The sequence below is a fragment of the Zonotrichia leucophrys genome, chromosome 20, assembly GCF_028769735.1.
Source record: "Zonotrichia leucophrys gambelii isolate GWCS_2022_RI chromosome 20, RI_Zleu_2.0, whole genome shotgun sequence".
Classification (NCBI taxonomy): domain Eukaryota; kingdom Metazoa; phylum Chordata; class Aves; order Passeriformes; family Passerellidae; genus Zonotrichia; species Zonotrichia leucophrys.
The window spans coordinates 7,274,474-7,289,098 of record NC_088189.1 but is presented as its reverse complement, the minus strand read 5'-3'; the positions used below and the strand labels follow the sequence as shown (position 1 = coordinate 7,289,098).

General features: G+C 46.5%; 1 protein-coding gene across 4 annotated transcripts; it reads right to left on the bottom strand.

Moving 5' to 3' along the window:
- Positions 1-380: 380 nt before the first annotated feature.
- TPX2 (TPX2 microtubule nucleation factor) lies at positions 381-14,347 on the bottom strand. 4 transcript variants are annotated; one of them, XM_064730330.1, is made up of 18 exons: positions 14,128-14,341; positions 9,287-9,439; positions 8,916-9,041; positions 8,614-8,722; positions 7,936-8,067; positions 7,398-7,448; positions 7,142-7,264; positions 6,585-6,718; positions 6,119-6,276; positions 5,534-5,705; positions 5,279-5,417; positions 4,701-4,917; positions 4,386-4,484; positions 3,535-3,711; positions 3,268-3,414; positions 2,606-2,717; positions 1,764-1,930; positions 381-1,316 (listed from the first exon to the last, which is right to left on the bottom strand). In XM_064730330.1, the coding sequence occupies exons 2-18, from the start codon at positions 9,387-9,389 to the stop codon at positions 1,206-1,208; spliced, it is 2,277 nt and encodes a 758-aa protein (XP_064586400.1). In that variant the 5' UTR covers positions 9,390-9,439; positions 14,128-14,341; the 3' UTR covers positions 381-1,205. The 4 variants fall into 4 exon arrangements, with proteins under 4 accessions (XP_064586400.1, XP_064586402.1, XP_064586401.1 ...); XM_064730329.1 differs by having other exon boundaries at positions 405-1,316; positions 1,764-1,951; positions 14,128-14,345; XM_064730332.1 differs by lacking the exon at positions 7,398-7,448 and having other exon boundaries at positions 14,128-14,342.
- Between the last annotated feature and the right edge of the window lie 278 nt (positions 14,348-14,625).

The following is a 14,625-nucleotide window of genomic DNA, read 5'->3' as shown; positions in this document are numbered from 1 at the left end:
TCCACTGTTAACTCTTTCAATCTAGAAGTAAAATAGCAATTGCTTGATGCACTTTGGCAAGAATGAGACAGCATTTCTAAGCATCCCCTTAGGTGGAATTGAACACCTAGTTTGAACTCTTTTTCACCCAAAACACTGAACAAAAAGCTACACACTCTAGGAATACTTCTTCAACAGTAGCCCAAGTTCAGAAGAAATGAAAGCAAATGTTTTCCATAACCACCAAATAACCAAGTTTGTTCAGTTAGGATAAATTAATTCTAAATTTCCATTTCCTCCCCTCTGCTAAGCAGCACAACAGTAGCAAGCAGCCCTGCTCATGGGTGTGAGCAGGTATTTCAGCAAAATACAGAAGTAAGAAATCAGAGCACAATACCAAGTAAGAAATAATTATTCAAACTTTAATCTAGATGTGTCCACTGTTCACAATGCCAGCAGTTTTGTCCTCCAGCACAACTGAGCACTTGGGCTGTTTAGTTCTGCCCGCTGCCCAAACTAGCCAGAGATGCTGATGGCTCTGTAGCCAAGAGACCTGCACTGGCAGAAGCTGGGGCAGCAGCTCACAGCAAGTCACTTGCCAGATAAATGGCTCCCCAAACAGGACTTCAGCTATAAAACAGTAAGATGGTTTAATATCTAATATACACAAAAAATTACCTTTAAGCGTGGGCAAGATTTGTATGTGTGGTCATCTAAACATCAACAAGGAAGGTCAGACTCACACTACACTGGCTTGAAGGAACCTCACTTAACATAATTCAAGCTAAATGTAGACTAAAATGCTAAAAAACAAGACACTTGAAAATAACACTTAGTGTAAAAACAAGGCAGCTGTGCCAGATGCACACATCTGTGTAGCCAGTCTTTATCAAAAACTCTTCTGCAGGAAAGGGCTTCAGCCCACTAGCCAGAGACAGCAAGTAGATTTGGAATTTTTATTTAGTTAGGTATAAAATATCTGTATGCAATATCAAAACTTGGTTTAGTCTCTAGAGAAAATAGGGTCTGTATACACAGCAAGGCCAGGAGGCACTGCTGAAATGCCACGGGCTCAGGTGGAGTTTAACTACTCAGTACAACAATGAAACCAAGCATAGGAGTTCAGACTGAGCAGTCATGGAAAAACAATTGCACCCTCTCTCCCTACCAAGGGAGTGGAGAGGGATGGGATCTCCCAGCAGTTGTCACATGGATGTGGATGCTCATCAGATTCGGAATCTGTCTGAGAAGTTGGGAGACTTTGGCACAGTCAGTGGTTGATTACTGGACTTCACTTCCAGGCTGCGGTATTTGCGTATTGGGTTTGCCTTGTGAACCTGTGGAAAAATAAATATAAGCAAGGGCAAAACAAAGCAAATGGTTGCAGTTATGATGAAGCTGAAATGTGCAGGTAAGCTGTGGATGAGGTGAAGGCAGGCATCTGCCTGAGACCACCACACCACCCTGGGCACTGGAGTGAGGTAGTGGGAAATAGTACAGCACATGTTGGGGTTGTGGGTTTTACTAAGATCATTCTGCTTTGATAGCTACACATGTGCAGCTCCAAAACTCAGCCATCTCAGCACAGCTGCCTTCTTTGTTTGCATGGTTTTGTAGGTTTGGTTTTTTTAAACCGGTTGTGAAGTTAGTGAGTCATCAATTTGCAAAAGGGAACCTTAAAAAGGCAGTTTTAGCACAGCTCAACTGTGACATTAGCTCCTTAAGGATATTCCCACCTTCCTTTGGGTTTCTTTATAGCCCTTGCTCACAAACAGCTCACTTACCATTTCTTGTCTTAGCCTAGCAACTTCTTCCTTTTCAAGCTCCTCTTGTTCCTGCCTGATCTGCTCCGCATAACTCTCCTTTAAGGCGTCTACTTCTGCCAATCGCTTTTCAAATTCTTGCCGTTCTCTTGCTCTTCTTTCTGTTGCCAGCTCAAAGCTTTCAGGAACTACAGAACCAGAAAGGTTCTCTAAGTTTAGAAATAGAGGAGATAACATTGGTTCAAAGACAGTCAGGTAAAGCAGAGCAGCACTAATGTCAATGGAAGCCTCCCTTTGGAGAGCTTCCCCTTGGCAAGGGTGGTTAGGAGATACCTCCAGGCTTCAGGAAAAGACAAAACTTTACTCCCAGACGTGAGCAGTGTTAATGCAGACGTCACCCCATCATGGGTGTTCTCATGGGAGGGAGCAAGCACACAATTGTTAGTACAAACAAGCTTTTGGCTGGTTTTATGCTCTACAAATCTCAGCCTACCCAAGCAGTAAATGCCTTCATCTCACTGGAAACGGGAGGCAAAGAGTGACAGCGCTGCAGAAATGCCAGCTGTCTCTGCAGGGAGCTCCTCACATTCTCAGTACCCTTATCCTGAGCTGGCACACATCAATCATCTGCCAATTGCAGCAGAGCTTCTAAATACAGCTGCCATGCTGGAGCAGGACAGGGGGGTGGAGAGGAAATCCCCCTGCTCCCAGGGGACACAAGCTGTTAGGCAATTAGTTGATTAAATGCAAGGCACTATTGGCTGTGCTGATGAAGAAGAGGCAACAGCCAGAAAATACATCACTTAATTGCCTCAGTTCTGAGCTATCAGCCAAACCCATGTAACAAGTACTTGCAACTCTACCTGGTAGCATCCTATGTTCCTTTTTGGGCACAAAAGGCTCCTGGTACACCACTGTGTTGGGACGAGCTTTAAAACATGCTGCCTCTTTCTGCCTTTTCAAGTCTTCTTCAAGCTGCAAGAGAAGAGAGCAAATCAAGTGCCAGGCAGAAAGAGACCATCTGCCCCAATCCAGACTCCAGCACTCCCTACACTGTAAAAGCCATGTTGACTCAGTCAAATAACTTCCATAGAAAATTATATTAAAGCCAAAAATTGGTGTCACTTGTTGCCTGACAGTTGCTTTGCCCTTTACCAAAAAACAGCCTGGAGAAAGTTTCAGGTGTCCACTGCAGACTTCACATGAGAAAAGCAGTATATTGTTTATGTGACAATAAATTCCTGGAGACAGTCAGCAAAGAGATTCAGCTGCACAGAGCGGGTGCTTAGAAAATGCCCCACAGCTGTTCATACAATTGTGGTAAATCCCACAATTTACCACAAAGTGAGAAAAATAAAAACAAACCATTGACCAATCCTTAACCCAATAGCACAAGTCTCATGCCAAGTACAGAAAAATTCCAACTCAGCTCCTCATTCACTTCAAGGAGGACAGTTTCTCTAGTCAGCCACAACTCCACCAACTGATTAAAGTCTGGTCATTCCCATTACCCTTTTCATCCTACCTGCTGTTTCCAGCTCTGGAGCTTGGCAGCTCCCCTTTCATCCACCTGCAGATGGAATGGCTCAGGCTGAGTTGCAGTTTTGACCTTCTTTTCTGGCAGTTTAACTTCATCAAAGTAAGGCAGAGGCTGCGCTTTGAATTTTGGCACCTGAAATAAACAACTCAAAATATTTCTTGTCCTTTCCTCAGAGGTTTAATAGACAACACCAAATCCTATCACACTCTTTTTACTGAAGAAGTAGAATCCAAGGTAGTTTTTAATTCTTACCTCTTCCTTCTGTAGTTCTTCTATTTTTTTCTCTTTTAGTATTTGTCGTTCTCTGTCCCGGGCATCGAAAGAGAAGGGGCAAACTTCCACGTGCCTCTGCTCTGGCATTTTGGGTTTGAAGGGCACTCCATAATGTGGCATAGGATTAGCTTTGATCACAGCCAGCTCCTCTTTTTCCTAAAGGGATATTAGCATTAGGGTCTGATTTTTTACTTTTGTAATGGGCTGCAATTCCTGCCAAGCAAAGCCACAAAGAGCTTTGAATGAGCTCCTTTGATAAGGGGCACAGCAGGGTCACACAAACAGTGGACACTGCAAAAATTAGGAATCCAAGAAATACCAATTTACTGGCATCCTGAACCACAGGCCCAATTCTCCCTTTTATGAAACTACTCTCAATTCTAGTACTCATTCAAATTAGACTGTAATTATTTAATATCCTCTTGATAAGAAGGAAAGGAAGAAGGATGTGAAGCTTTCAGAATCCTGCTCCCCACCTCAGGGAGAAAAAAGGTCATGTGTAATATCTGCCTTCAGTGACAGAATAGGGAAGGACGAGAAATCTAAGCAGTTCACCTTCCTCATTTATAGCAGCAACACCTCAGAAACCCTCATCAGTGCCCCAGCATTTAAATTATTTCATTTTTAATGAGTATTCAGTTTCTGTAAAATGAGTAGCAATAACCAGATTGTGTCAAGTGAATGGCACAGGCAAAGGTAACCACTGGAGGAACTGCTCACAGGAGGGAAGGAAGGAGCTTCCAGCCCCAGAGCATCCCACCCACATCCAGAGGCACAGCAGGCACTGCAGTGAGAGCTGGGCCTGGCTCCAGCCTTGTCACAACTGTTACCTTTTTCTCCTCTCTGCTGGACACACGGGTCCTGCTTCTCAAGGTAAAGGCTGGAGACTTAGCAACTGTAAGAGGAAGTTCCTTCTTCTCTGGAACACCCTGTTCAGAAAAGCCAGTAAGGAGTTACCCAAGGCCAAGTGCCAAGAAAACGCCTCAGAGAAACAACCTGACAGCACAGGATGTACCTAGTGTGGTTCTTACCTAATGACAGACACTGTTTACTGAGATCATTAAACACATAATGCAACATAGCTACAAGCATTTGGAAGCTCATTGCCACCAATTCCCAAGCCTGGGTATTATTAAACTTCTTACCACAACATCCTCCAGGATTTTTGTGGGACATGGCCTGGAATGGAATTCGAAGTGCTCTTCCTCCTGCTGCTTCTTGCTCTCACGCTCCTGAATCCTTTTTTCTATTTCCAGCTGAAAGCCAATAGGTTGGGTGAGCTTCTTCACAGGGGGTTTCTTGGGCAGGAGTGGCATACCCTCAAGGATTTTGTGATTGACTTCTCGTGCTTTGAATTTGTACCTATGCAGGAACAATGGAGACAGTCACCAGTTATACATTGTATGTTAGTGCACAGCTATAGTTAGCAATTCTTCCTTTGCCTTCAAAACAGCAAGATTAATAAGGAAAATCTTATAGATTATTTTCCTAGAAATCCAAACCTTTGCCTACAGGCAGGTTTTGAAATGCATGCAGGCTGCATTGCTATATTGGGTTTGCTTTACTCATCATAAGCTGTACTCAACCCAAGATCAGCTCTCCTAAGAACACATTCTTCAAAATTAATTATCTTTCACTCCCCTACAATCAGAGCTAAAGAATTATGAACAACCTAAAGGAATCTCAATCATCCCCTGGAGGACGAGGGTAAACCCCTACTTACTGTTGAATTTTCTCTATTTCCTCCTCTTCCAGCTCTGCAGCAGTTTTGCAGGTGACAGGTCTCGAGCGCTGCTTCGTTCGCAGCACTGGTGTTTTGGGGTGTGTGGGCCCAGCCTTCATTGGCTTTTTTGAAACTGAGCCTACAAATTCAAGTCACAGAGACCAGCAGTTAATGGCAAGGCCTGCAACAATCACAGGCCATTTGCTCAGAGTAGTCAAAGCATCTCTTGCTGTGGACACAGCCAGGACAACTCACCTTCCTCAGATTTCCTGCTCCTCAAATGGTAACGAGAGGGTGTGCGTTTTTGGAATGCTTCTACCTGCTCAGCAAAGGACACATATTCTGTTGTGGCTTCTTCATGTTTTCTTTTGTTTCCCTGGGACAGATTGAAAGGTTTGGGGACAGTGTGCCCCTTTGGCATTCGCATCTGGAGACAGAAAACCACAGTCAGTATGGCCAGGAGATTTTGATGACATTTCCTTTCCCCACTGATGCACAGTATCTGTCCCTTCCTCTCACTGCAATGAAGATAACACCTCACATTAAGCACAGGTGTTTACAGTCTGAAAACGCACAAGTTATATTGGGAAACTCTACTGAGCAGATTAAAGCACAAAGTGGAATGACTGTGAGATCTGACATTAAAAGGCTCCTTTTTCCACAAGGTTTCTTTGGAGTCTTGTGGCAACACAGAGACACAGGAAGTCTGCAGTCCCATTTGCCCAACACCTGCCTCCTGTGGTAACCTCTCTGTGGGTACCAGCCCAAGCATTGCACAAGGAGCAGGGAGGTGATGGCAAGAATCAGTGAGCTGAGTGCTGGCAACACTCTGGCTCTCACCGGAGAAGGGGGATGCTTCCTCAGGACTGCTGCAAAATCCAGCTCCTTGTATTCATTCCCAGGCTGGCTTTCTGCATTCTGTTTAATTCTAGTCTCCGTGCAGAAGTGGAAATTAATTGGCTTTGTTACTTGACCAACAGGTTTCTTCACAGGTTGTCCTAGAGAAAAAGAACATGTAAGGACTGGAAGACTTTTGTTGTGGGGTACAATTTGTGGAAATAAAAAAAGCATTTAATTTCTAACAACTAGGTAAATTTTTAGAGAACTCATCTTTAACACTTCAAAACATGACATAACCCAAAGCCACCTGTTTCCAGGCAGTTTAGGGGCTGATTTACATTAAATGGCTCCTAACATTTATTGCAAAGTCTGAAATGCTTGTTTTCAAAGGTACTTGCACAGCTCTGTGCAGCACTCTCCAGCTGAGCCCAATGGAGCTCCATTCAGCAATTCAGGCAGAGCCCACCTGCTCCAGCAATAGCTGCTTTCAGAGACTCCTCGTTCCTCTTCCGCAGCTCCACAACCTCCTGCTGCAACTGCTGCATCTTTTCCAGCTCCTGCTCCTCTGTACTCTTTGCCTTGCTAGAAGGTTTGGTCCTCCTGCATAAGCACATTAAAAACTAAGATTTGCCTTTCTGCTTCCCTGGTTATTAGCATGATGTTTGTGCAAGGAACATGCTCATATCCAGCCTCACTGCAGGAGCATCACCAGTTATAGAAAGAGATCTGCTTGGGTTTTGTTTGTTCAAGAAATCTCACAGCTGGCTGCTATTCTGCAGACCCATTTGCTGTGGGCATTCTTGACCTATTAGGAAGAACAACTTTTTCCTCAAAAGAAAAGTAAAAGCTTTCCTGTGCAGAGGTTCAGCTGGTGAAGCACATTTCATCCTAACACTGTCGCCTTGACCCAGTGTTTACTAAATGTGATACCATCACATGCTAAGTTGAAGCTGAAAACACACAGCCAGGACTGTCACCTAAATCAACTGTGATTAGTACACAAGTCACAAGAAAGCCACGTACTTCAACATTGTTGGCGTGGAGGGCATGGCCTGTTTGCTTTTCCCTCTCCCTGGAGAGAGCTCAGAATCCTGCAGGGGCTCCTTCTTGGTGGACGTTTCTGTCACCTTCTCTCTGCTACCAGAACTAAAAGAAAAAGTTGTTAGGGTAAACACCTTGAATTAACTGTGTTCTAAGTAAGTTACTACCTGAAGCTGTCACCACCATGCACAATTTCCCAACACCTGGTGAGGTTTAAGGTATGCCAGGCTGGCCTTACCTCACCCCAGGCCCAGGTATAGACCATCCAGCTTTCTCTGGTACTCTAAGGCTGTAGAAGGGAAGATGAATTACTGAGTTTTTGGAACGTTTCTGGAGAAGGGAGTTACACTGTAGATCATTGAGATACAGCAGTGTTTCAAAGATCACACTTCAATTTCCTGACCTTAAGCTTATCACCATATGATACTTTAGTGCTTAAGTTAATTTGAGAAATATTTTGGCTGTGACTCTTTCATAGCTAATGACTGCCTGATGACTTCTGGATGGATAAGTTCAGACAAACTTAAAGCTGACAGACACTGAGTAAGAAGGTGAAGAAGCCCATGCTTATTTAATTCATATCTCCACCTCCAAACAGAGCAATTCCTTCAGCATTTACAGCCATTTCTTGTTCATGAAGCCAGTATCAGCAACCAGTTGCAGCCACTACCCCCTAACCTTCCTGTAAGAACTGTCTCACACAGGTGGAAACCCTTTCCAAAGAAACAGCTGTAGCCCTTTTCCCAGCCCTAAACAGAAGGACTTGGATGACATACAGTCTCATTTTCTTCATGGGTGGAACATCTTCCTTATTTTCCAGGGCATTATCAATTTTCTCTGCTTTGATTCTGCCTGGCTGCTTGCGCTGCTGGGTCTTCCCCTGCTTTGGAGCCACTCTCCTGCCTGGTCTAGGGTAGAACAGAAAGCAGAGGTCAGTTTTCCCACAGATCTGAGTACACACCTGACCTGGATAACATATTTATGTCAGTGAATCCCCTAACTCCACCACACAAATTGAGTTTAACATAACAATCCAAATGCAGCATGATTTATTAAAGTTTAACAATCCATAAACTAAATATTCCTTGCTATATATGAGCATGCAGAGCTCCTTGCATTCATATCAAGAATGAGCTCTGCCCAAGTCAGGCAGATATAAACAAAGAAACTTTATAAGCCACCTCAGTTTCAGATATCCTCACATTCCAGAAGCTCCTGGTGCTGCCGAGTCTCATTTGACAAGTATGTGAGACACTGCATTACATTTCCACCCTGGAGACTGCCCCTCCAGCTTAGCCAGCAGATCAGATGTCCCAATGCACCATCTCCATGTTAGAGAACTCCAACCCCACAGGATTCCCCAAGAACAGCTTAGAACTGCAGATCCTGAGAGCAAGGACCTGCTAAGTTACACCATCATCAATCATTGTACAAACTGAACACAAACATTTCACCTCTGAGGGGCCTCTGCAGGGGCAGCAGCTCTCCAGGTTGCCAGGGACCCAATGATATTCTGAGGGATTGTGTTGCCCTGGGTACATTCTGCTTCACCATCGTTTTCACCTGAGAAAGGGGCAAGTGTCAGCTCATCTATACACACATATACAGAACAACAACAAGTAAAACCACAGGAGACCTTGTAGATAAGAGTTTGTGAAGATAGTCCCAAAAAAGCCAGACAGAGGCCTTCCCATTTTGTCAGTGAAAAGCAGGTAAAATGTATTTATTCCCTCCCTGCCACACCATGCCAGCTTACTCATTGCTACTTCTTGTGAAGGGACAGAAGACAGAACAACATCAGGCTTTGACAAAGCAGGGCTGCAGTGTGAGACCTTTGCCACATTTTCTGCAGGAGGGACATTCTCCAGATTGGCTTTTTTATCTGTAAGGAGAGAAAGACTTTCACTATACACAGTGTTAGGAATTGTTAACAATACCCCAGAATACCATTATGAGTTTAACAAAGGCAAGCTAGAGATGACAAAATTTAAATACAAAAAACCAGAACAAAAGAAACCCCATACATTTAACATCATGATTAATTGGCACAGAAGCCAGGCCCAAAACAAGGACCACACCAAGGTGTCACCCAACAAGGAACACCTCAAGGAGTTGGAAGCAACTTACCAAACCAGGAATCTGCATTGTGCACATCATCCTCATTCAGAGTTGCAAAATCGATGCAGATGTTTGGGACATCAAAAGAATAACGAGATTCTGGCTTAGACATCTTCACAGTCACACTGTCCCCAAGAGTCCTCTGTCTGCACTGCTACAGCTCTTTAGAAAACAACAGGGAATCAGTGGAATCATCCCTCACCCCTCTTCCCCTGCAGAGTTTCCAGAGACAGGCATTGGGACAGCCTTTGGGACATCCTCCCTTCTTGCACTTCACACCTTTGGGCAGAACTCCTCATGAGCACTGCAGAGCTTTATCCTACTGCTGATCTGCAAAGCTAAGGATATTTCCCCACTGTTGACATTTGCAGGTTCAAAGCTATCAGAAAGATCAAGTTTTGACTGGATTTTTTCTGTACCTGTGGGTGCCAGAATTGTATTTTTAAAGAAGTATAAAGCTTTTCCAGAAAGTGTTTGATTTCCACTTCCTTCTTCACCACACACAAAGAAGAGTTCTTACTCTAACAAGATTTACAAATCTGATGAGATACACTGCAATGCACAGCCTCTCTCTCTGAAGGGCTACAAAAAAGAACTAATGACACAAAAGTGCTCTTCTGTATAATAAATTGATTTTCAAAGCAGGAAGAGGGTTCTGTAGAACACTGTAACTGGGCAAACAGTCAGAAGAAGGGCAGTGTCAGGCCCTCTTGCATTCCTTAGCACTAGCCCAAGGCTGGCCAGGCTATAAACAAACTGAGCACTGTGACCCATGTCAAACAGTCCCTGCAGTTAATTAATGAAGCACTGACAGCAAGAGGAGTCCCTGTGTCAACAGGTGATATTAAACTCAACGGAAGAGGAATAAAGCCAGTGACAAAGTTATAAACCCTGAAATTACACAAAACCTTCTTGCAAAGGTGCTTTTGTGATGCCTTGAACAGCTGTGAGGCAAAGCCCACGAGGATGTTATAAAACACTCCCCAAGGAAATCACCTGAACTTTGCTTTTATGAATCCAAGCAATTCCAAAGCAGCATATTCCTAACCCACGGAGCCTCAGCCCTTAACCACCTGTCTAGGCAGACCACACATGGTTCAAAACCCAGATGTTCCTCAATAAATAAGGAAATGGTCAAGAGTAAAACAAAGCAGTGTTTAGGGGGTACCATGCTGGTCAACAAGCACTGGTCCCCGAGGATGGGTGCACTGAGAAGCCTCCAGCTCCCCAGAGCAGAACTGTGATAGTTAAAGGCAAGAATGCCATTAGAGAAGCACCAGCTACATGGCTGGGAAGATGGCATGGTAGGGCCCAAAGAAGGCAAACAGAAGAATTAGAGCCAAAACCAACCGTAACTGAGCTCGAGGCACGGCTGGAATCAAATGCTTTCCTACTGCCCTTAATCAAGATAGAATTTCTGTCAACACTTTAGACTTTTTTAAAAATCAAATGCGTCATCTGCATTCTCCCCTCACCCTCTCCAGTCAGAGTCAGAGCTCTGGGCATCATGTTTCACTGCTACTTGTGCCCACTGCTACATTGCTGCAGTTTGCAGCTTTTTACTGAGTGGAGCCCATATTCCATAATGTCACCACCCTCATTGCTGACCCCTTCTCTCTCCCCTCTATCCCAGACAGAAGAGAATAATCAAGAAAAGGATTGTACCACTGCCTCAGTTTCATACTCTGTTTCTTGAAAGAGACAACAGGGAAATAAAAGTTACTGTGAGTGAACTCCAGAAAGTCCATTTCAGTCAGATGAACTCATGGCATCTGCTTCTCAAATCCCTCCATATCCTCCAAGTGCTGCCTGGAACAGGACTGCTGGTGAAGCAGCAGCTCCCTGAGAGGCATCCTGCTCCTCCACCCACCGCCTCAGGCTGGGACAGGGATCAGCCAGGAATGCCCTGGTGATTTATCCCTCCTGTGCCCACCACGAGGCATCTGCAAACCCACCAGGCTCTGCCAAGCACTGCCCACTCCCTGCAGGCATTTTAAAACAGCCCATCGTGATTCTGACAGCACAGCCACATTTATCTCAATCCAAAATTCTTTCTCTCCACCGCAGCATTCACCCACCGGAAGGGAGGCGTGGAGATTTCCCCTCATTAATAGGGACGTTCCCTAATTAGCAGGCAGTGTGTGCATTTCCCAGGCGTGACTACAGGCTGTAATCCTACACAGCTCGGCGTGGATTTAAGGCCTGACCCTGCTCTCCCCCACATCCATCACCTCCAGTGTCGACACGGGTGTGTGCAGCCAGCCAGGGGAACCCTCACCCCCGTTCTGCAGGATCAGCTTTCAGCAGGTCTGCAGAGCTGCCCAGGCAGCAAAGGAAAGGAGGATCTGATCATCTCTCCTGCAAAAACACCCCCAATTCTTAACTTAATTAACACCTTCATTAACAGCTAACACTCTGCTCTCTCACTGTGCCTCCAGAGCAGCACAGCTGTATCCACGGGGAGGAAGAGGCATGGGTTCCTCTGGACATCAGGTTTCTTTTGAGTAACTGCACTTTGGCACGTTCCAGAAGAGTGCCTTGGCATGGTTTAGATTAGTTAGCTTTGAAAAAGGATTACACTAAATTGGAACAAGCATTCCTATCCCAGAATAAGACTGATCCAACAGCAAGTGCAATAGGTATTTTGGAATAACTTCACACCTCTCTCTAATCCAAATTAGCTTTAAAATACTGACACAATTCCACCACAGATGTGTTCAGTGTCTTTGTCTCGATGTAGCTGGGAATTTTGTGCCAACAGCACAATTTGCCCGGACAAAGAAGCCTCCCAGCCATTTAGGCCGTGGTGTTGGAGATAGGATGCAGCATTCCAAGATGAGAAATCAAGGACAGAGGGAGAGAGAATGGAGAAGTGTGGGAGAGGAGCAAGGACACGATAGGGACAAAGAAAGGTTGTGATAGGACAAGTGGGAGTGGCTTCAAACTAAAAGAGGAGAGATTTAGACTGGATATTAGGCAGAAAATCTTCCCTGGAAGGGTGGTAAGGCTCTGGCAAGGATTGTCCAGAGAAGCTGCGGCTGCCCCATCCCTGGAAGTGTTGAAGGCCAGGTTGGACAGGACTGCTCCAGTGGAAGGTGTCTCTGCCCAGAATCATTACTGGGGCTTGGAACAAGATGAGCTTTAAGGTCCCTTCCAACCCAAACCAGCCTGGATCCTGAGGAAGGCAGAGAGATCTGCCCTTTCTTGCCACCTTGCAGTGTAGATAAGGCCCTGCTGAACTGGAGATGATGCCTTATCACAACACACCACTGGATCCTCACAAGTTACAAATGTCACTTATGGCAAATCCTGCCAGGATCAGAAAGCCCAATAAACAACAACAGACACACAAGAGGCTATCCTAGGTTACACCAGCAGATAAACACAAAGCCAGCTGATCCACATGCCTCAGAGCCCAAGGCAGGCAACCAGGAATAAGCAAGGGAAGCTTCCCCAAGGCTGAGGCAGCTGCATGGGAACATGCTCCAGCAATTCCAGGGCCTTCTGCTGGGTGGGCTTCAACACCAGCTGCTGCACTAACCAGGAGCTTTAATTCAGCCTGGCAGCTTCTTCATTGTCCTACAACACAGAGTTTTCTGTTCTTTTTATTGGGATAGTAATCCAAAGGGCCTGGATGCTCTTCAGGAGTTAAAGTGTAAGTTAGAGCATCTCTGAAGCTATAGTCCTGTCACAACAGCCTGGTGAGAACCATCCCACCACAAAGCCAACACCTGAACTCCCTCTGCATGACACTGACAGGCTCAGAAAGTCACCCTTCATCTTTGCATTTCCCTGGGCAGGGTTAAGTGACCACTTCCAATACGCTTTGGATCTACAGCTTCTCCCTCCTCTCTCAAAGTTCAACTGGGCTTTTCTGCAACACAGAATCAACAACGGATTCACCACCCCCCAAAACGCTGCTGTTCCATCATTTCATGCTCAAACTGGGATACAAAGCCTTTAATAAGCCCCAGGTGAGAGCTGAGCCCGCAGAAAGCTCCGCAGACCACCCGGACCGGCAGCCAGGGCAGGGGAAAAGCTCTGGCACAGCCTTTGCTCTGCTAACGGCCCAGACCCGCCCCCACTCCCAAAAATAAACAGCCCTGACATCTCATGCTCCCTAAAAAAGATCCCACAAGTTTCAGAAGACATGAAGATGGGACATTCTAAGAATAGATGTTCAAGGAAAACATAATTATTTTTAGCTAGCACAGCCTCAACTAATTGTTACATTAAGTTGAAGGTCCTCTAGCTTAAAAAAAGCCCCGCATAAAAATAGCGCCCTTATTATTTTCTCTGTTACTTGGGCCGGGTTTTGCCTGGTTCGCTTCCCCCCTTTTCATGGGAAGCAGGATTTGGGCTGAGAAGAAGTTAGAGAACATTCTGTCGCGAAATACAGGGCTTCATCAGATTTCGTGATTGTTTAAAGACTTAGAGCTTTATTTCACTGCCGAGGCCCCCACCCCACCGTAAGGCACACGCCTGGCCCGCCAGTACCGGGAACCCCCCCACCCCGCCACGGCGGCTCCTCCCGTTAACGGCCGCGGGCTCCGGGCTCGGCTTCCCCGCGAAATGAGGGGTTCGCAATCATCCCGCGGGGCTCCGTTACGAGCCCGCCCGCCAGGCGCGGTGATAGCGGCTCCGGCCGCGGGTTGAGCGATCGGAGCCGCCTTCCGCCTCCGTTTCCCAGCCAAGCCCTTGGCCCCGTTACCAGTACCTGGGCTCGGAGTAGGCCCGGGGAACAGCCGCGTTGCCACGGCCGGAGCGAACGGCCAGATAAAGGGAAGGGCTGCGGGTCGGGGAAAGAGGGGCGAGGCCAGGGGGTGTCCAGCCGGTGGCCCCGCACTCACCTCAGCAGCGCCGCCGCCACTTCGCGCGGCGCCTCTGCCGTTGCCGTTAACGGATTTCAAACAGGGCTCGGCACTCCGAACCCACCAATCAGCCCCTGGCACACGCCCTTTGAGGCGCGCTGATTGGCTGAACCGCTTGAGGACCCGGATAACCAGACACCGAGTGACGTATTGCGCTCTCCCCGCAACGCCTGACGGGAAATGTAGTACGTGCTTGCGCAGTGCCACAATGACCGGAAGAGACCCGAACCACAACTCCCATAAAGCACTGCGAGACAGAGTAGACCAATCAGAAAAGGCGATTCTTTGAATAGGCGGCCTATCAGCGGGTGGTGGGCGGGTCCCCGGAGCCGGTGTCAGCCGGTGCGGCCGTGGGGCCGGTCAGGAGCCTGCTGGAGGGGGGCTCTGGTACTGCGGCTCTGTCAGTGTTCGCTGCCCGGCTTCCACCCTCTGCTCCTCAGCAGATCAGCACTTCTGACTGCTGGGCCCGGGGAAGGC

Coding starts and splice junctions, on each gene's coding strand:
- TPX2 (XM_064730329.1), bottom strand. CDS start 9,389: ATGTCTAAGCCAGAATCTCGTTATTCTTTTGATGTCCCAAACATCTGC. Junction 7,265..7,397: donor ATACCTGGGCCTGGGGTGAG/GTAAGGCCAGCC, acceptor TTTTTCTTTTAG/TTCTGGTAGCAGAGAGAAGG. Junction 5,706..6,118: donor GGAAGCATCCCCCTTCTCCG/GTGAGAGCCAGA, acceptor TTCTGTCTCCAG/ATGCGAATGCCAAAGGGGCA.